Source organism: Pezoporus wallicus, unplaced genomic scaffold (genome assembly GCF_028554395.1).
Source record: "Pezoporus wallicus isolate ANWC-B61680 ecotype Strahan unplaced genomic scaffold, APGP_CSIRO_Pwel_v1 contig_12974, whole genome shotgun sequence".
In the NCBI taxonomy this organism is placed as follows: Eukaryota; Metazoa; Chordata; class Aves; order Psittaciformes; family Psittacidae; genus Pezoporus; species Pezoporus wallicus.
The window spans coordinates 157,935-177,531 of NW_026638124.1; the positions used below are offsets into that span (position 1 = coordinate 157,935).

The following is a 19,597-nucleotide window of genomic DNA, read 5'->3' on the forward strand; positions in this document are numbered from 1 at the left end:
ACGTGCGCCAGGCACAGGCGTCCTCAGGAGCAGGCGCTGCTGCGCCCGCACCCAACCCTCGCGGCGCTCCGCCCCGCCAACCGCGTCCACTCCGCGAAGCCCGCTGCTCCGCGTTCGTCCAATCAGCCGCGTTGAACCGACGGCTCCGCCCGATCAACCGCGTGCTGAAGCCGTGGGGAGGAAGCTCACTCTCCGCCTCCGCGTCCCGCCCAGCTCCGGGCGAGAGGACTGAGCTGAGCTTGCGCCTGCACCGCTTATATAGTGCCGGGGGACCGCGCTGGGGCAAGCGGGCTTTGTGACGTGCCTGTTGCGGACCCGGGGGGGACGCTCCCCCCCCCTCCCCGAGGGGCGGACGTGGGGCCCGAGCATCGGCAAGAGGTTACAATGAGAGCACAGGGGGCAGAGCCGGCGCCAGAACAAGTGGCAACAGTAAACTCAGGCTGCCAGCAGCAATGGCACGTGTGATACAACCACACAGCGCGCGGGCGGGACGAGGGGCGCTGTAGGTGGGGTTTTCTTTTTAATGTCTCTCTTTAATACGTTGAAATTGCCCGGACTGGTCCAGTACGACATCTTAGACCTGACAGGGATGCTCAGCATGAAAACACCTCCCAGAGCTGCGCTGGGTGCACGGAACGGAGCTGCCTCAGACGGGCAGCCCCACGGCACGTGCCAGCACTGCACCACGGGAGTGGATCAGAGAAAGCAGGACCCGAGGTGCGACAGAGGGTGGTTAAACAGAGGAGGAAGGGGATTCCTGCGGCTGCACACCAGTGGGCTGGTTGCTTGCGCCTTATCTCACACAGTAACCTCCCTGCTGCCAAGCACAATCACTTCTAGGGTAGAACAACAAAGCGCAATGCACAACTGTCACAGGCAAGAAACCAGCCCTTGAACCCTCAGCATTGCCAGCAGCAGCACCCAGGTGACTGCGGCTCATGGGGAGAACGGCCACCAGCACAACGGCCACCAGCACAACGGGCAGCACTGAGACCTGGGTTTGAGATCACAGCCAGCCTGACTCCAGCCTCCTCCTCAGCAAAGTCCTTGCTGAAAGAAAACCCACCTGCGACCCACAGGAACCTGACTCAGAGGCCCCAGCAGCACTGACCCTGCAGGCAGCTCACGAGCAGCAGCAGCAATGGCCTAGCGCCGGGGCAGGATGAGGCTGGCCCCAGTCAGAGCCGAGCAGGACCCAGGAGCCCACCCTGTGTGCTCGCCCCAGGCACCAGGAGCTGCTTCTCTCCCGGCCCTTCCTTCACCACCCCACCTGCGGGAGCGGGTCCCACTGGCCCTAACCCAGAGCTGAGCACTACCAAATCACCAACACATCTTTATTGGTGGCCACGGCCGCCCCGTCCCCGCGAGGCGCCAACCCCCATGCGCAGCACAGGAAGGGCCGGTGGAGGGGATGGTGTGAATGGTGACTCAGCATGGTGAAGAGGGAAAGGGGGAGAAGGAGCGGGAGGAGCAGCCCCAGGTGCAGAGCGCAGCCGGGGTCATGGGGCTGGAGCTGGAGCAGCAGCAATGGTCCTGAGGCACTTGGCAGGAGCCCCCCCAAGCCGGGCTCCAGGCCTGGGGGGAGAAAGGGCTGCTCCAGGCCTCGGCGCAGGGAAGCTGCTGAAGGAGCCCGGACAAGGCACGGTCCTCCTGGGCTCCTTCACAGCAGAAGGCAGGGACATCGAGCGTGGAGATGTGGGGAGCGGTGTCCTCTTCCCTCCACAGCAGCTCCCAGGACAGGGCTCCATGGCAGGGACCTCTCCTCCCGCTCACTGGCATTCCGGCTGGAAGGAAAGGAGCCGTGTGAGCACCCGGCCTGCAGCTGCCCTGCGCCTGCCCCCTCCAGCTCTGCTCCGGGCCCCTGGACCTGCTCACCTCAGAGCCGGTGGCGCAGGCTCGCTGCCTTGGCCGCATGCGTCACTGCCCAGAAGCTGCGCTGGCGGTGCAGCCACTGCCAGGGATTCTGGTGTCTCTGCTCCCTCCTCCGCTTTTTAACCTTCTTCACCTGTGCAGAGGCAGGAAGGCTCTGGGGGTCAGTACACGGTGGCCCAAGGTTCTTCCCACCAGCCCAGCCAGGGATGGGGCCAGCACCCACCTTCCCTCTGTCAAACTCCTCATCCCACTCATCGATGATGGTCTTCCTGCGGGCTGAGGCTGCAGACTGCATGGCATCCCAACTGACAGCCGAGACGCCGCCATTCCAGGTCAAGACTGCAAAGCAGCGTTGTCAGCACGGGGCCCCGGGCCATGCTCCACGGCTCCCGCCAGCACAGAGCCAGGGTTGGAGCCCCTCACTCTAGGACCCCACCTGGGTGCAGCAGCTCAGGCCCTGGCAATGATCAAGGCAGGGGAGCTGCGCTGCTGCTCACCCACGCAGGCAAGAAGGGATTAATTACCTTGTTTGCCGTAAGCTTTGTCCAAGGAATCCACAAGCAGCTGCTCCACCACTGCGGACTCCAGCTGGGTCGTTGGTGCTGCGCCAGCCCCATCGTCACATACCGGCCTTTGGGCAGCAAGGCAGTGCCTGTGCCCAGCTCCAGCCTGGCTGTCCGCTGCCACTGTGGAAACAGGCAAGGTGAGCACGAGGCAGAGGCTCACCCTCCAAGGCAGACCTCATGCCCCAAAAGACACTGTCAGGACTAACAGTGTCATGAGGGTGCAGGGTGCTTGGGAATACTGGGGCCTGTCCTGGGCAGGGAGGAGCTGGGGGTAAATCTTTGCCCCTCCAACTGTCGGCAGAGGAGCCGATGCTCTTCATGGATATCGTAAGGCTGCTCTGCTGCACGAGCAGTACGCTGGCCTGCAGGAACCCAAGCAAGGGCAGCAGGCAGGTGAGGACCACCAGGAAATTAAATGGACCACAAGCACCAAGGACTGGAAACCAGTGCCGTTCGGGCAGACAAGCTACCAGCTCCCCCCTGCCAGGCACCAGGGTGGATGCACAGGGTCATACCTGCAGCACAGATGACTTGGGCAGCTGGATCCCCCACGGCCTGACTGCTGGCACTTCCCCTGCACTTGTGCTTGTGGTGCCTGGCCACATCAGCCTCTGTTCGCTGCTTCTTTGCCCTCCAGGGCTTCACGGCAGCCACACTGCAGCTGGGGAGGGCAGCTGGGATCAGCTCTCTCCAGCCAGAGTGGAGCTGGCACTGTGTGGAGCTTCCCCACAGCTTAACAGGATGCAGGGACACCCACACCGCAGCGCTGCATTTGGGAAGAGGTGAAAGCACCCGCAGCAAGGCAGCACTTGGGCTGGCCCCTTGCATGGGTCATCCCACCCGCAGGAAGACAAGCAGCACCCGCAACAAGCCAGGGAGGCTGACTCCAGGCAGAGCAGAGGGGAGCAGGGTTCGCATGTGGCAGCAGGCCCGAGCACAGCAATTACCTCTCCTCCATTCTCCTCCTTCTCTTCTTTTCCCAACTTGCGGCAGAGGTGGGCTCCCAGTCTGGGTGGGCTCGGGGGGATGACATGAGACAGCTCTCCGGGGCCTGTGAGCCTGGTGCCTCCCTGTCACGGCTGCGACCTCCTGCCTCTGGCCCCTCCTGGGACTCCAAGGCCTCCGCAGTAAGAAGTCTCCTCTTCCTCGGGGGTGGGACAGAGACCTCCTCCTTGACTGCAGGAGTGCTGAGGCTGCTGCCTGCCTCGAGCCGCCTCTTCTTTGGGAGCGAGCCGGTGGTGACCAGGCTGGGCTCCTCCCTGCTGCAGAGAGAAAGGTGGTGTGAGGGGTGGTCATGGACCGGCACTGTCCAGGGGGGAGGCTGGGTGCCGAGGGGCTGGGGCAGTCCAGAGCAGGGGAGCCAGATGCCGAAATCACCCCCGAGCCAGCGCCGAGGCCAGAGTCACCTCGAGGAGCCCCCCGAGGCCGCAGCTGGCCTGGCTGCGGTGGGCGCTGCTCACCTGCACGTGCCCAGAGGCAGCAGAGCCGAGCCGGGGCAGCTGCTGGTCGGTGGGAAGCGGCTGCCAGCGAGTTGCGCGCGACGCCGCGCGTGGTGGGCACTCCTGCCCAGCTTCCTGCCCTGCAGGGACCGGCACAAATAAAGACTTGGTGAGCTGAAGAAAAGAGGTTTCCGTCAGCCAAGAGGGGAAAATCAAAAGGGGAGCCCAGGCAAAGGGGACACCAGAGGGGGAGGGAAGCGGGGTGGTGGAAGAGGAATCAGAAGTGCTTTTAGCGAGGAGCACCACGGAAAAAAGGAAGCAAGAAGTTTCAAGGCCAGAAGCCCCAGGGCCCGGGGCTGAGCCCTGGCTGCACCGCTGTGCCCAGAGGGCAGCTCTGAGCCCTCCTGCTCCCGCTCGCCCCACGGAGGGCTGGCGAGGCTGCCCTGTGTCCTCAGCAAGGCAGGAGCCACCTCTTCTGCACCACTCATGGGAACAGCAGCAGCTCGGCCCTGCCTCTGTAGCCTGGGCTGGGGCTTCTTCCACCCTCTCTGGCCAGGCACGATCCCCAGCCCTGGCTCTGCACTGGCTGCCAGCACAAGCCCTGCTTCAGAAGACAGAAGGCACCTGCTGAAGGTCCCAGACAGAAGCTCAGGCTCACCTTTCTGGCAGAGAGCGCCAGCCTCTTGGCCGGTGGTGGTGATGTGCTGCTGCTCTGCCCCACAGCAGCGCTGGCCGACCACGGGGATTTCACCTTCCTGCGCCTGGTGGTTGTGGGGGCAGCTGGCGCGGGACCGGGGACGTCGGTGCCACAGCCTGTCTCCCGAGAGGTGCTGGAGCTGCTGGATCTGCTCCTGGCCTCCTGGGAAACTGTGTCCAGCTTCCCCACTGCTGCAGGCGCTGGGCTGGCAGCACTGCTGCTTCCCGAGTCCTCCTCCAAGTCACGGGCTCTATGCCCAGTGCTCCCGGGCTGCTGGGTGAGGCCCAGCAGCACTGTGGATGTGGCCCAGGCAGGTGGCATCCTTTCCTCCCCGGAGCTCTGCTGGGGATGATCTGCTTCAGCTGAGCTTGCTCTGCTGGTGGTGCTGGAGCCCAGGCGTGACTTGGACCTGGGAGGCTCTGGGCTCTGGGCTGCGGCACGGGGCAGCGCTGTGCCCACGCAGGAGGCTTTGAAGGCCGCTCCGGTTGGCAGCGATGTAACGGGCAGCTTCAGCGGGGCGGGGCCGTTCCGCAGCTCTGGTCCCGTACTCAATGTCCTGCGGTCCACGGGCACCCCGACCTCCGGCCCTGGCCCCCTCTTCTCTGGCCGCACGCTGCGTCCCTGCACAAAGAGAGAGGGAGAAGTTCAGCCTGGAGAAGAGAAGCTGCGTGGAGACCTCAGAGCAGCTTCCAGTATCTGAAGGGGGCCTATAGGGATGCTGGAGAGGGACTCTTCATTAGGGACTGTAGTGACAGGACAAGGGGTAACGGGTTAAAACTTAAAGAGGGGAAGTTTAGATTGGATATAAGAAGGAAATTCTTTCCTGTTAGGGTGGTGAGGCACTGGAATGGGTTACCCAGGGAGGCTGTGAATGCTCCATTCCTGGCAGTGTTCAAGGCCAGGTTGGACGAGGCCTTGGGCGATATGATTTAGCCTAAGGTGTCCCTGCGCAGGGCAGGGGGGTTGGAACTATATGATCTTAAGGTCCTTTCCAACCCTAATGATTTTATGATTCTATGATTCTAAGTTCAGGGAGGAGAAAATTCAAGGAGCCAGGGGCACAAAGTGATCCTGCCCTCGGGGCCACACAGGCACCCTCCACTGAGCAGGACCCGTCCTGCAAACAGCCTGCTCCCTGCCCAGCTGCAGCAGAGGGGCCCGAGGGACAGCAGCTCCCAGCTCCTGTGAGCACTGCCCAAGAGCAGCCTCCAGGACTCACCAAGGATGGGAACAGGGGCCTGTGGCTCACAATTTTCTTTGTCTCTTTGGAGACGGTGCCCTCAGAGCCAGTCAGCCTGGGGACAGCTCTGGCAATGGGCCTGTCCAAGCTCTTCTCTGGGCCGGAGAGTCTGGAAGGGAAGGGAAAGGCATGGGTTAACTGTGAGTCTCTGCCCAAATGGAAGGCTCTTGATCAGAGCTGCAGGCGCTCCCACCTCACATAGAAGAGCAGGTAGGCCTCCTGGTTGAGGACCACCTTGACATTGCTGCAGCGGACCATACTATCATTCATCTGATACCATTGCCCATTGCTTGCCTGCAGGAGAAAAGAGGATGGGGTTGGGCTGTGTTCAGGGCCTCTCCTGGCCAGAAGACCAGGCTGGCGCACAGCCTGTACCCCCAATGCTCACCACCATGCACATCTGCTGAGTATTCTCCCTCCCACACCCTGCAGGGACCCAGCAGCTCCCAGCCCAGAGTGCCCTGGGCTCACCTTCACGTAGCAGTAGTAGTGCCCCGCGTGGCAGCTGTACCCAGAGTGCACCAGCACTGCATAGAGCCCATACATTACAGGATCCCCCTCGTTCTCCGACATGTATGGGCGGATGTTGAGGAACTCGGGGTACGGCACGGCCTGCAGAGGAAGAGAGCATGCCTCAGGAGCCTGCACAGCAGACGGGTTTCCTGCTAGAGCAGGAGCAGCTCAGCTGTCCTGCATGTCCATCTCCTGAGGGAGCAGGGGCTGCCCTCCCCAGGCAGAGGTCACCATGACGAAGGCGCCAGGACGAGCTCCTAGCGCGCGGCTGACCAAGAGCGGCAGGGCCACCTCCCACCCTGCTGCTCGGGCCAGGAGACAGCCCCAGCTCGGCACTGCCGAGCACTCACCTTTGTGATCTTCTGTCCACCACAGAAGAATCGCTTCAGTGAGAGCGTCAGAACGTTGGGGGCTCGGTGGATGCTGAAGCGTTTTGTTGCTGACACTCTGCTGTTGCATCTGCACAAGAGGAGCTGTGTCACTCAAGCTCTTCCACCACCCAGATGATTGCCAGCTCTGGCCAAGTGGCAAACCCCATGGAAAATGACCCTGCAGGCACCAGGCACCTGCCCACGGCCACATCTGCTGGCCCAGGTTCTCCTCACGAGAGGATGGAGCTGCAGAGCGGCAGCTTTCACCACAGGCTTCCGCGGCCTCACGCTTTAGCGGGGAACAGGTCGAGAAGCCCTCCCATGATGTGGATTTCCGCCTGCTTCCCACCGACGCAGCCACAGCCCCATTCCTGCCCACAGCCCCACACGCACCCTGCGCACAGGTAGGAGTTCTCCCCTCCCAGCAGGTCTGGCTTAACAAACAGCTCCAGTGCCTGCCATAGGTCTCTGGCTTGCTGCAAGGATGTAGGAGAGGTCAGCGCACGGGGGGCCCGGCCAGGCGACAGCCCCGCTCCCTGCCGAGATGCCGGCCCCAGGAGAGCAGGAGCACCGGGTCCCCAGCCCGCTGCAGTACCCAGATCTCCAGAGCCAGGTCCAGGAAAGGGTCGTACGTGTCCGAGACGCTCTTGCACGACAAACACTTCACTGCAAAGGAAAGAGCAATGAGCACACCCCGGCACACGGACCTGCACAACGCAGGAACTGCCTCCCCCTCTCCGAGTTTGAGCTCTGGGACGGGAGCACCCGGATGCGCAGCCTGAGCCTGGCACAGAGGAAGGCTGCCGATTCCACTGCGTGCTGGCACAGCGAGTGTTGCCAGGGGGCTCATTTCCTGGCGGCGATGAGCTGGGGATCCGCAGCCGACAGCTCTTGCCGTCGCCACAAGCGGGCTCCTGACCCACAGGTCCCATGGGACTGAGAAGCTGCAGCTCTGGATCATGTCCACGTGCTCAGTGATTTTCCCAGAGCATTTTAACTACAAGGCTCCCGGCAAAGCAACAGCCCCGAGTGACTGCAGGCCCAGGGCCTGGCACCGAGCACTCACCACGGGATCGCAGGTTGCCGCCAAAGATCTGGTGGACCAATGTCGTTGCCTGGGTCTCGCAATCCAACCTAGAGACAGCAGCCCCGGGTCTCACACCGTTCCTGCACTACGGCCGCCCTGCAGCCACCACGGTGTCCTCAGCACAAACTCCTGGCTGGAGCTCAGAGCTGGGCACTGCAGGGGCAACGCAGCTTCCTGGGGCAAGGGCCCAGGAACACGAGTGCCGCCTGGGGAACAGACTGACCCCACAGTCCCCTCCAGCAAGAGGACAGCGGAGAAGAGCAGCGACAGCCCATCAGAGAGAGGCCCCACGTACCTGGTGCAGCCACTCAGGCAGGACTTCTGTAGAGCGTCGATGGTATAACGCAGGAATTCATGTGCATCCTCCTGCTGACCGAAGCGCATGTGCCCAGCGATCTCTGCAGGAGAGGGGGGAATCAGCCTCAGCACGTGCTGCGAGAGACAGAGCCCTCCTCCCTCGGTGGCCCCAGGGGTCGAGCCCCCTCAAACCAGGCTCGTGTCGGCCACAGGGGAGCCCCACACACAGCCCATGAGGTCACCAGGTCCCCGCAGGCTCCATGAGTTCTCCTGGCCCCTTCTCAAAGGTTCTGCTCACACATTACTCCCTGCTCTCCAGCACGGCTATGGGAGGGAAGAGGAGCACAGTGGAGTCTTTCTTACTTTTGAGGTCTCGGACGAAGGCCACTGGCTTTATGACATTGCCGCTGTTGGCAAAAGCCTGAGCCACGTGGTTCTGCATGATACATATCATGCAGAAGCTGCCCTGGTCACCTGTGGCAGAGGAGAAGACGACAGGAAGTTGGGGGAAACAGAGTAGAGATCAAGCCTGTACAGGAGAAAGGTCATCACTTGCACAACACAGCTCAATTTTCTCTAGGAGGTCTGTGGTACATTCCAGCTCTGAGGCATCTCGAGTACACAGGTACCAGCACCTGTCTCATGACGGCGCAGCATGCCCTGCTGCTCTCTTTGCTGACAGCTCAAAGCCATGCCAATCATGTCGCCTTTCAAAGCCACACATCAACAGCATCTGCTGCCTGCACGCAGCCTTCTGCTCTCACGCAGGCAGGGGCTGTTTGGGATGTCCAGCTCAGTCCCCATGAAGCCAGCAGATCCTGCTGGAGCCATCTTAGCCCTGGCTACACCCACCACGGAAACAAGTGTCCCCAAACACAAGGATGCAAAGCTCAGGGATGCTGCTATGGCCGGGAAAAAGGAGCTGTACACAGGAACAGCATCTCCGTGGAGAAGTGGCCAGAGGGAGCAGAGAAGGCTCATCCTGACAGCCACATGGCCCTTGCCACAGCCACGCGTGCTGAGATACTGAGCCCAGCGCGGGGAGCAGGGACCTGCCAGCACAGCTGCCCACCGAGCCAGGCCCCACTACTCACGGGTGCAGCGGTGCTCCTTGGAGAGCAGGTAGTTAGCCAGCGGCGGGGTGTATGTGAGGCACTGCACGGTGGAGTTCAGGAAACATGTGTTCCCGAGGTTACGCAGTCCTGCACCGATTCGGTACCTCTTCTCCCACTCCATGGACAGGCGCCCCACAGGGAAGAGCACCTTCTGGGGCGCAGGGATCCTGTCCCCTGGGCCCACCGGGGCATCGCTGCTCTCTGTGGGATGAGGAATGGTGGGTGAGCTGTGCAGTGCGGGCCGCGGCTGTGCCCACTGAGCCTCCGGTACTTACCCTGCTTGACCGGCTGCTCCTCCTCGGCGGCGCACTGGGGTCCGGCAGCCTTGGCTGGCGAGTTCAGCCGCACGTACTTGCCGCGGAGCCTCTGCAGCTGCTCGGAGAAGCTCCGGCGGGCCGGTTCGAACTCGATTTTCTGCAGCAGCACCTTCTTGGCAGAGCCGGCCAGCAGCTGGGTCATGCTCCCGTTCCCGCCCATCTCCCGCCGGGCCCTCTTCATCATCTCCCGCAGCCTCTCCGTGACCGGCATGGTGAGGCCCTGTGGCTCCGGCTGCGGTGAGAGGAGGCAGCTGAGCGGCGGACACCGCCCGGTTCCTTTCCCCTTGCAGGACTGCGCTCTGCTGGCACAGCAGGCCGCAGCCTGGCCTCACCCCGGCCTGCCCGGCAAGGCGCGGCCTCGACACCGCGCACCCCGCGGGTCACCCACCCCGGGGGCACCGGCTGCGCCCCGCACCGCACCGCACCGCACCGCACCGCACCGCACCGCACCGCACTCACCGCGCGGAGCGCACCGGACGAGGGATGCTCAGCATGAAAACACCTCCCAGAGCTGCGGTGGGCGCACGGAACGGAGCTGCCTCAGACGGGCAGCCCCACGGCACGTGCCAGCACCGCTGCAACACGGGAATGGCTCAGAGAAAGCGGGTGCAATGGGGGGTGCACCAGAGGAGGACGGGGATTCTTGCAGCTGCTTGCAGTCTATGCTCCCCCCGGTACAAGACTCCATCCTCACCACTGTGGATTGGGGAGCTCAACCAGCCCAGGTGCTGCTGAAGACTACGGCTCAGCCAGTACTGCACGAGGAGACGGGAAAGGCTCTGCACCCAGAACTCCTGCCCCTGTGCCCTCCTGCCTGCAAAGCTGCTGTGGCTAAGCCCATGCAATGACAGCAGCTGCAGAAGGGGCTGCAGGAGCTCTGCCCCCATGCAGACGGCTGCGGTGGGAATGGCCCCACCACGACGCTGGGGGAGGTGGTGAACCCTGTGCCCACCTCCAGTTCCCCGGAGGAGAGGAGCATGGAGAGAGGGGCAGCGGATCTAGGGTGTGTCACAGGGGGGGTTCCTCCAGCCATGCTAAGGTGCCCCTCCAAGCACCTGCACAGGAGCTAGCCGGCTCCACAAAAGGCCTATAGCCCCTCACACACAGCCAGCGGTTCTGCCCGGAGGGCTAGACCCTTCCTGCATTCCAAGGGAAGGATGGGCAGGGGTTGGGGAGGGGTATTTGGGGTCCCTGCTGCTGGCAGGTGGCAGGGGACACTGCAGTAGAGGGCCTGCCTGGCAAGAGCCCCTGGTGCGGAGGCACTGGTAGACCTGCTACACAGACGGGGCAGCTCCCGCCACTCCCAAGGGTTTTGTTCCTTCACAGATGCCAGGGTGCCAGGGCTGAGCATGGCCTGGTGGGATTCAGCCCCCACTGTGGGTTCCCCCCATGCCTTGCTCAGCCCTGCCACAGAGCAGGTCCCTGTCCCTGCCCCCCTGCATGCCCATGGCAGCCACTGCAGCCCCAGGACCACCATGGCCAAGCGGGTTTTCATGCTGTCTCCAGGGACTGATATCAGCATGGACCAGTCTAACATCTCGCAGGTTTTTTCTACTGGCTACTGGAATGCGCTTGTTTGGCTTTAGGGGTCCTCAATGTCAAGAAACTCTTGCTTGGGGGGTGCCATGCCGCGGTACCAGGCACATGAGCCATCGCTCCTCTTGATGCAAGCGTAGTGTTTCGCCTGCCGCCCATCCACGTTGTTCTTCTCCATCGCCCAGTCTGTCCAGAGACACTCATCCGAGGAGGAGACGAAGCAGGGGATGGAGAGACAGCGCGAGATCTGTGCGGAACAGAGACCACCACTGACCACCCGAGGGGGGACAGTAGGGTGGGACGGGACGCGGGGAAGCAGCATGGCTCTGCTTCACTCGCCCCCAGTTCTGGACCAATGGTGCCATGCTGCCCCTTCCCTGCATGGCATGTTGGGGATGTGACCCTGATGTGGGAGGACTGAGGGAACCCCTGAGTGTGGGCCCCAGTTCCCAGCTGGAGAGAGACAGAGACTTGGATGACCTTCCTGTGTCCCCCAGCTCCCTGCATAGCATCATCCTCGAAGGATGGGGAGAGCATCTCGTGGCTGAGCCCCTGCCCACCCCGGGGGAGCCCGGCTGCTCACCTTGCATTCGCAGCCCATCTGGTACCGCTGGTTTAGGCTCTTCTTCTGGGTTGGGCTCAGTGAGTCCCAGGTGGAGACCAAGTCACAAAGCGTGATGTGCATCTTGCCATTGCCCTCTGACTTGCCTGTGGAGGGGCCAGAGGCAGCTCAGAGTGTCCCCCCAGGCACCCTGGTGCTGAGTCAGGGTGCTGGGGCTCGGCCCGGCAGGGGCTGGACTCTGCTGCAGTCCAGCACAGAGGGCTGGTGGTGGCAGCAGAAGGAAGGGGGGGCCTTGCACACGTCATGGGTGCCTCAGGAGGCCACAGGGCCACCACTGCCACCGGTTTCCCCAAGAGCCCTCCCTGCGGCCACCCACCTGCAATGAGATATTCCTTTTTTCCGCCGGTGTCCAGCAGCCGGCCGCACACGGCGGTGGATGGAGCCGTGTAGATGAACTCTATGTCCTTATCAGGGCCCTTGAACATCTGCCGAGAAGGTGCAGGAGTGAACGGCTGCCATGGAGGCTGCCCCGTCCCCCCGCCTCCTGCCCCAGTGTGTCCCATTACCTTGATCTGCTTGATTTCATACTGGATTCGTTTGATCGGATTCCCGTATATGTCATTCCCTGAATCCACCTCTTTGGCAGACACGGCCTTTGCTCGGATCACTGCAATGGAGAAGTGCTGAGGTCAGCAGGGGTGGCCACATGGTCCTGCTCACCTGCCCCATCCCACCACGGCTCCCACTCTCGCAGCCAACGCTGCTGCCCCCCACAGAGCTGCTGCCTCGCGCTGTCCCCAGACGGACAGGGCTCTGGCACACAGGGGAGGGTGATGGGCAGCACTGCAGCAGCACCCTCACAGTGGGTGATAAGGAAAGGTCAGCCCAGTATCATCCGGTCACCCTTGGCCAGTGCTGTCCCGAGCTCTGCTCAGCTGCTGCTGGACCCATGGGTTCAGGCTGGCCCTGCCTGGGCTCACGCCTGTCACACAGATGGCACCAGGACAGCTAAAACCTGCCAGCAGTGTCCTGGAGCTCCACTGTATTTGTCCCACAGTCATTAACTAAACCCACCTCTGATGAGGGCCCCAGCCGAATGCCTGCATGGCCTGGCCAGGCTGGAGCAGAAAAGGGCAGAGGGAACTACTTGGAGGGTCACCTTTGGGTGCGGAGGGAGGTGGGAGCTGCATCCCCAAGGCACCATCCTGGCTGTTTGCCATAGCGAGCACAGGCACCAGCACTGCCCATCAAGTGCTGCACAGGCAGCTCATCCCGGGGTCCCCACCCCAGCACAGAGGGGTCCCTGAGCCACCAAGGTGATGCTCTGGCTGCAGCTCCGTGCCAGCTCCACACTGCACAGGCACAGAAACTGCATCCGCCGGGGCCGGGGGCTGCCAGTGACACTTCCTGCTCTCATCTGCCTACAAAGACAACCCGGGGACACCGAGAGCTGAGGCAGTGGGAAAATACAGCCCAGTGAGGGCAGGCAGCGAGGCCCCAGCCAAAGGCAAGAGCCCTCCCGGCTCTGTGTGGCCCCGGGGCAGTCCCAGTGCTCAGTGCCACCGGGCAAGGTCAGGTGCCCCAGAGCCAGTGAGGCCATGGCACCTTCGAGCCAGTCCCCCCGGTCAGGCTGCCAGCAGAGCCCAGGGATATGGGAACCTGCATGTGAGTGCTTGGCACGTGGCAGTGACCTGCAGGGCAGGCAGCAGCCAGCTCACCCTTACTCACTGGCTCAGGACACGGCAGCTGGTTTGGTGCCGCATGTGGTGGCCTGAGCCCCTGCACTGAGCCCCGTGGCTCCCAGCCCTGCCTGGCTCCTTCCGCCAGTGTGGGAACTGGGGCTCCTGGCTGGCCCCAGGCAGCACCAGGGACACCAGTGGTGCAGGGGACAGCAGCAGCCCCAGGGCCACAGCACCTGCTCAGCACCCTCAGGAGCCCAGGTGCAGAGCAGGGGCTTGCAGGGCTCCCTGCACTGCTGAGGGTACCACCATCCCATGGGAGACATCTCCCCATCCCTCAGGGCACCCCAGCGCCCTGCCAGCCCTGCTCCATGTGCAGGTGGGATAGCGAATGGGGAGCCATGCTTTGGCCGGGGCAGCAGCGCCAGCCAAGCTGGGGACCCATCATGTGTCCCCCACTACATGGTGGGGTGGGAGCAGCCAGGGACACGCAGGGTGCAGCACCAATGGCACAGCAAGGAGAGGGAACCTGACCGTGGTCTATAAATACCATGGGCACGGGGGCACGCGGATGGGCTATTTCAGCTAAAGGTCAGGAGGGCACAGCCCCACTTGGGCACTGTAAGTGCCAACTGAGCTCACTCTGGAAAGGAGACAGTGGCCACCAGCATGTGCAGGGGCCCAGAAGACACTTCCTAACACAGCCACTCCGGGTTAATGGGAGAACTCGCTCGGTGCGGGACGGGCAGACTCAGTGCCTGCGGGTACAGGTGCTGCACTGACGGCTTTCCCAGCCAAGCTCCCATCCCTGTGGATGGGCCGCGGGCACGCTGGCAGTATCTCAGCCGAACGGCCAGCCCCTGCATCCCGACCTGCAGCAGGCAGCAGCCCACATCTCTGCCCCGGTCCCTGCCCCAGGCTGGAGCAGCTCCACTCGGCACACACTGCCTTGGTCTCTGCTGCCAGACCTGCGTCTGCTCCTCTGCCTGTACCTCACTGCAGGCACGGGCCGCCCCTCGCCCCTCACCCAGTGGCTGCCTCGTCCCCCGGCCCTCACGGCCCCACGTCTGCGGCAGAAATTGGGTGCAATGGAGCTGGAAAGCCGTGCACCAACTCCGGCCCCGCTGCTCCAGGCGCGGGGAATGGTGACTGGTTCAGTGGGCTCCAGCCTTTTCCATTCACGTGCTGATGAATCATTTGACAAAAATGCAGCCCAATTCTAGGCGGATTTGTTCTGAACAGTGCGGCTTTGTGGAGGGGACGGCTGCGCTGCGCTTTCCCCGCCAAGACCCCAGCAGCTCAGCCAAGCAGCTCTGTGCCAGCCAGGAGCCGGAGCATGAGCAGGGCGATTCGCAGGGATCGCAGATGGGAGCCCCTGAGGAAAGCCCAGCTGGGACCCCTGGGACCAGGAGGCAGGGCCAAGGGATAGAGGAAACCCCCAGTGCCCAGAAACCAGTAGTGGACCTCACCGAAAACCAACGTCATTGGCCACATCACCTACCACTGGCCTGGACAGCCACAGGTGCTCAGACCCTCCATGAAATGGGCCACAAGGAAGGTTCCCAGCAGACCCCGCAACACTCCCCCTGCCCGGGCAATGAGCCCATGATGAGCAGGGACAGACAAGGGCTGCGGTGCAGCTCTGGCAGCAAAGCTGGGGGCAAACAGCATCACCCAGGCCATAAACCCATGGGGACGTCTCTTGCAGGGGCCTCTGCTGAGCTGAATGGGCAGGGAACAAAGCTCCCTTCTCCGGGGCTGCTGGCAGCCGGCTGAGCGGAGGGGATGGCTGCCAGTGCCAGCACTGCCCGCTGCCTGCCCGGCATCGCCCGGCCCCACTGGGCACCCACCAACAGCAGAGCAGGGAACCCTGTGGGGATGAGGAGGCCGGAGCGATGCAGAGTGGCAGAGGCTGGGGCTGCCCCGGTGCATGGCAGTGCCAGGGGAGGGGGAGGGCAGCGCCGTGGGGAGGGCAATGGCAGCACCAGCACCAGGCCCTGCTCAGCCCGCACGGGAGCCACGGGCTGCGCTGCCACGGCCGCCTGCGTCATCCCGGCCTCTGACGGGAGTGGGATGGGACCCAATCAGCGACGGCCCTGGCGTCAGCCCACGGCCCCTCCATGCCGTCCGCTCAGGAAGGGCCCTGGTGCTCGGCCGGCGACACCAACACCAGCAGCTCCTGAGGGCAGCCCCTTGGCAGAGAACGGCTCCACCGCTGCCCCTAACCCCCCTCTGCTGCATGGTCCCTGTCGCCGCTCTCCCTGTGCCCCATCCCCAGGATCAAGCACTGGGATCGATGCAGTGCTGCCAGGGCTGCATTCATGGAGCCCCTGCTCTCCACTGCCCCATTGACCTGTCCTGGGGCTGGCACCGCCACACAAAGCCAAAGCCACAGCCATGCCCAGAGCATCGCCTCCTGCAACCCCTCATCCCCATGCTGCTCCAGAGGAGACCAGGTAGAAGCCGGGTCTTGTGCTGTGGACCCCGGCCTGGCCATATCCTCATCTGGCAGCCGAGCATCTCCAGAACTGCAGGGAGCAGCCCCACTGCCCATCCCATGGGCCAGGAAGCACAAGTGCAGGCAGGACCGGTCACTTGTTGCAATGCACCAGCTCCAGTGACACAACTCCCAGCCCTTCTGTGACACCCAGCCCAATGCAGAGGTGCATCCACCACCACATCCCTAACAGGGCCCAGCCTGGACACGGGCTGCTCCATCTGCAACAGTCAGGAAAGGCCCCAGCACCCCAGGCTGTCCCTGGGCTCCACACACCCTCATGGAGGGAGCTGACTGAGCATCCAGGAGAAGATGAGAAGCAGCAAGAAGGCCAAGGATCACAGGCTGCAGGAGATGGATCCCTGTTGCATGGGAAGAGGGTGGGGAGCTCATCCAGGATGAACCCTGCTTCCCTGAGCCCAGCCCCTTCCCTACCTGGGCTCAAACAAGGCAAGGCTGATCCAGACGAACCACAGACAGGGCTCAAGCTGGGAGCCAGGACGAGGCTGCCACAGCGGGATGAGCTCCAGGCACCCACGTAACAGACACCAGCCGAGGGCAGCGGGACAATGCAATCCAGGCACCAGCCTGGGCACTGCACCCTTCCGGGGCACAGCAAGACACCCCAGGGCCACTAAGACAGACGGTGACTCAGCAGCTGAGTCACGGCTGAGCCAGCACCCCGGGACAGGCCTGAGTCACAAGTGCCCCAGAGCAGAGACTGACTGGAGCATGAAGGGAAGCTGCAGCCACGCTCACGGGCATCCCCCGGCGCAGACACTGCCTCTAAAAATCCAGTGCTCCATTTTGTCTGGAAACCTCCCTGTGCCCGACAAGCTTTGTGGTGGCAGCAAGGCCGGGCAGAGGCAGGCACACGGGGCAGCAGCCAGATGCCGTGGACCTGCTGTTGCGAAGGAAAACCAGCAGTAACAGGGTCTGGAAGGAGCGAGTGCAGCCTGGGAATCTGTCGGGAGAATCCTGGCAGAATGAGCAGGGGACAGGGCAGGGCCGTCCAGAGGCTGAGGCTACCTAAGTGTTTGGGAATGTTACCTCTCCAGCTGAGCCTGGGAACGGCCCCGCAAAGGAGAGCGTCGGGAGCTGGGGCTGGTCTGTTTGTGCAATATGTTAAAATCCAATAAGGGCATTATTCACAGAAAGAGGAATCCAGATCCCGGCGCTGCCAAGCCCTCCCTTTCAGCAGCATCCAAGCCGAACAAAGTGGAACGGGGGAGAGGAAATGCCTGGAAACAAGGCGCAGACGGGAGGTGACCGAGCCCGGCGCTGGCTCTGCCGGGCCGGTGCCGGGCCCCGGCGGCTCCCCGCGCTGCCACGTCCCTCCGCGGCGGGATCGGACTTGTGGGAGGCCGGGGCTCCCCGGGCCGGCGGGGCCGCTCAGCGCGCAGCCCGGCCCAGCCCCGGCGGCTCCTCGCATCGCGCGGGGACCCGATGCCGGGCGCGGGGGCGACGGCTCCCGCGGGGCGGCGCGGAGGGAACGGGCACAGCCGACGGGGGGACCGCGCCCGGCCGCGCATCTGCTCCCGCCGACAGCAGCTCCGGGGCGCGGAGCCCGCACCGCGCGGCGCTGCGGGCAGGTGCCGGGCCCGGGGAGGCTCTGCCCGCTCCCGCCCGCTCCGCGCCAACTTTCCGTCCCTTCCCCCGCCGCGAAGTTGGCGCGGGCCGGGCCGGGCCGGGGCTCGGGGCTCCGTGGCCGCTGCCGGGGCTGCGGGGCCCCGCGGTGGACAAAGCGCGGGGCTCGGCGGGCGGCGCTCACCTACGTCCGCGTTGCAGAAGGCCTGCTGCGGGTGGATGGGCGAGCAGCTGCAGGCGTCGGCCGGGCGGGCCCTGCCGAGCAGCAGCACGAGCAGCCAGGCCAGCAGGCTGGGCAGCGCGGCGGGCATCGTGCGGCGGGGCTGCAGGCTCAGCGACCCGGCCGAGAAACCCGCATCCACCGCCGGGCCCGCCCGAGCCGCCGCCAGAAAGTTTGGGGCCGGCGGCCGCGGCGTTGCGGGCGCTGCTGTGGCCGCTGCTCCGCTGCCTTCTATGGGGGTGTTTTCTTCCTTCCCCGGCTGCCGCTCAGCCTCGCTTTTTAACGTGCTCCGGGGATTCGCTGCTCCTCCTCTGCATGGCGCAGGGCCAGCCCGGCTGCTCCCGCCCCTCCGCACGGCGCGGCTCCGCGATCGCCTCCCCCGGCCCGGCCCCCGCCCGCCCGCCGCCGCCCCGGGACCCGGTTCGCAGCTCTGGCTCCCGGCCTGCGCCGAGCGGAGCAGCGGATCGGGGGAAGGCAGCGATTTTGTCGGTGCCGAAGCGCGTCCTCCGCGCCTGTTCCCCCCTCGCCCTTCCTCCCCTCCACGGGCCGCAGCTCCAACCCCACCTTAGCCCAGAACCTGTTGCGCGTCGTGGTACAGCCCCAGCAGAACCCCACAGGGCTGCTCGGTGCGATGGGGAGAGAAGCAGAAAGGTAAAAGTGAGAAAGGTTGAGACAAAGGTGGTTTAATAGATAAAGCAGAAGCCATGCACAAGCAAAGGAAACGGGCGGGTTCATCCACCACTTCCCATCGCAGGCAGGTGTCCAGCTATCCCCCACCCATCCTTCCATTGTATGTCAGTGATTTGGGAAGACAAATACCATCATTCCAAGCATCACCCCCTCGTTCTTCTCAGGCTTCATATGCTGAGGATGATGTTCCATGGTCTGGGATATCCCTGGGGTCAGTTGGGGTCAGCTGTCCCGGCTGTGTCCCCCCAAATCCTTGCGCACACCCAGCCTGCTCAGTGGTGGGCTGGCATGAGGTGGAAAAGGCCTTGACGCTGTGCAAGTGCTGCTCAGTGATAATGAAAACATCCCTGTGTTATTGACACCATTATCAGCACAAACCCCCAAAATCACCCCATGCAAACTACTGCAGGAAAAATCAACACAGCCCCAGTGAAACCAGCGCACTGTGACACTGTCACTGCACCAGGGTGCTGCCGGCATCACCAGACCTGTGCCCAGCGCTGCATGGGCACGCTGCATCTCTGCAGCGGTGCCTTTGGCCCGGCTCTGCCTCCTGGCAAGGGCACGGCATCTGACCCCACGATGCCAGGTGCTGCTGGCACACACTGGCAGAGCGAGCCACCACCCTGGCCACAGAACCTGCTCCTGAGCCAGCCACGCGCCGCAGAGCTGCCTGGCCGCAGGTACTCACGTTTGAGGGACGTGCCAGAGCTGCTTGCCTCTGGGATAAGAAACAGCAGAAACACGGGCAGCTGAACGCAGGCCAAGCCCTGACAGAGCCTGCAGGGAACCTGTGGGAGGTGGCAGCTTCATGGCACTGCGATGTTGGATGGAACCTGGAGATGAACCCAGGGTCCCCAACATGTGGGGCATGCCCCACATGCAGACTGCGGGGCACATGGTCTGCAGGTGCTCCGGGTCACCAGGAGTCCTGCCTGCTCAGCTGCAGGCCCTGGTGCTGCTCTGAGGGCCTGGGTCACTACAAAAAGGGAGCATGGGCAGGCAGGGCAGAAAGTGGGAGGGTCTGGGGACCCAGGGGGCACAGTGTGGGGAGGCCCCACTTCCTGCGGGGTGCAGAGGTCCTGGCCTGGCGGAACAAGAAGGAGTCCACAGGGCAGGGACTGCCCCAGGGAACCAGATGGGTGCTGCAGTTGCCAGCCCCAGGCCAGGAGGACCGTGGAGGAGCGAGGCCAGGAGCGGCCGTGCCGAGTAAAGTGCAGGCAAAGGTGAAGCGGCCAAGGTGGCCCGTGGCCAGTTGGCACCTGGTGCCCTGGGCTCGTCACACAGCCCCAGAGGCCACGTGCCCAGGCCG

The 19,597-nt window shown here is 63.8% G+C and overlaps 3 protein-coding genes across 3 annotated transcripts in view; 1 reads left to right on the forward strand and 2 right to left on the reverse strand.

Moving 5' to 3' along the window:
* Positions 1–19,597, forward strand: part of ARL16 (ADP ribosylation factor like GTPase 16) — a 251,534-nt gene that overhangs the window by 111,270 nt on the left and 120,667 nt on the right. The window lies entirely within an intron of this gene.
* Positions 1,465–9,774, reverse strand: LOC130599294 (ubiquitin carboxyl-terminal hydrolase 36-like). The gene is made up of 19 exons (XM_057409656.1): positions 9,473–9,774; positions 9,177–9,398; positions 8,446–8,556; positions 8,081–8,183; positions 7,765–7,832; positions 7,294–7,364; positions 7,092–7,174; positions 6,678–6,786; positions 6,286–6,426; positions 6,008–6,108; positions 5,794–5,923; positions 4,536–5,195; positions 3,899–4,017; positions 3,386–3,700; positions 2,954–3,099; positions 2,397–2,558; positions 2,096–2,211; positions 1,876–2,005; positions 1,465–1,784 (listed from the first exon to the last, which is right to left on the reverse strand). The coding sequence occupies exons 1-18, from the start codon at positions 9,723–9,725 to the stop codon at positions 1,877–1,879; spliced, it is 3,039 nt and encodes a 1,012-aa protein (XP_057265639.1). The 5' UTR covers positions 9,726–9,774; the 3' UTR covers positions 1,465–1,784; position 1,876.
* On the reverse strand, positions 11,046–17,930 carry TIMP2 (TIMP metallopeptidase inhibitor 2). Its single transcript, XM_057409649.1, has 5 exons — positions 17,560–17,930; positions 12,179–12,279; positions 11,989–12,097; positions 11,634–11,758; positions 11,046–11,297 (listed from the first exon to the last, which is right to left on the reverse strand). The coding sequence occupies exons 1-5, from the start codon at positions 17,684–17,686 to the stop codon at positions 11,097–11,099; spliced, it is 663 nt and encodes a 220-aa protein (XP_057265632.1). The 5' UTR covers positions 17,687–17,930; the 3' UTR covers positions 11,046–11,096.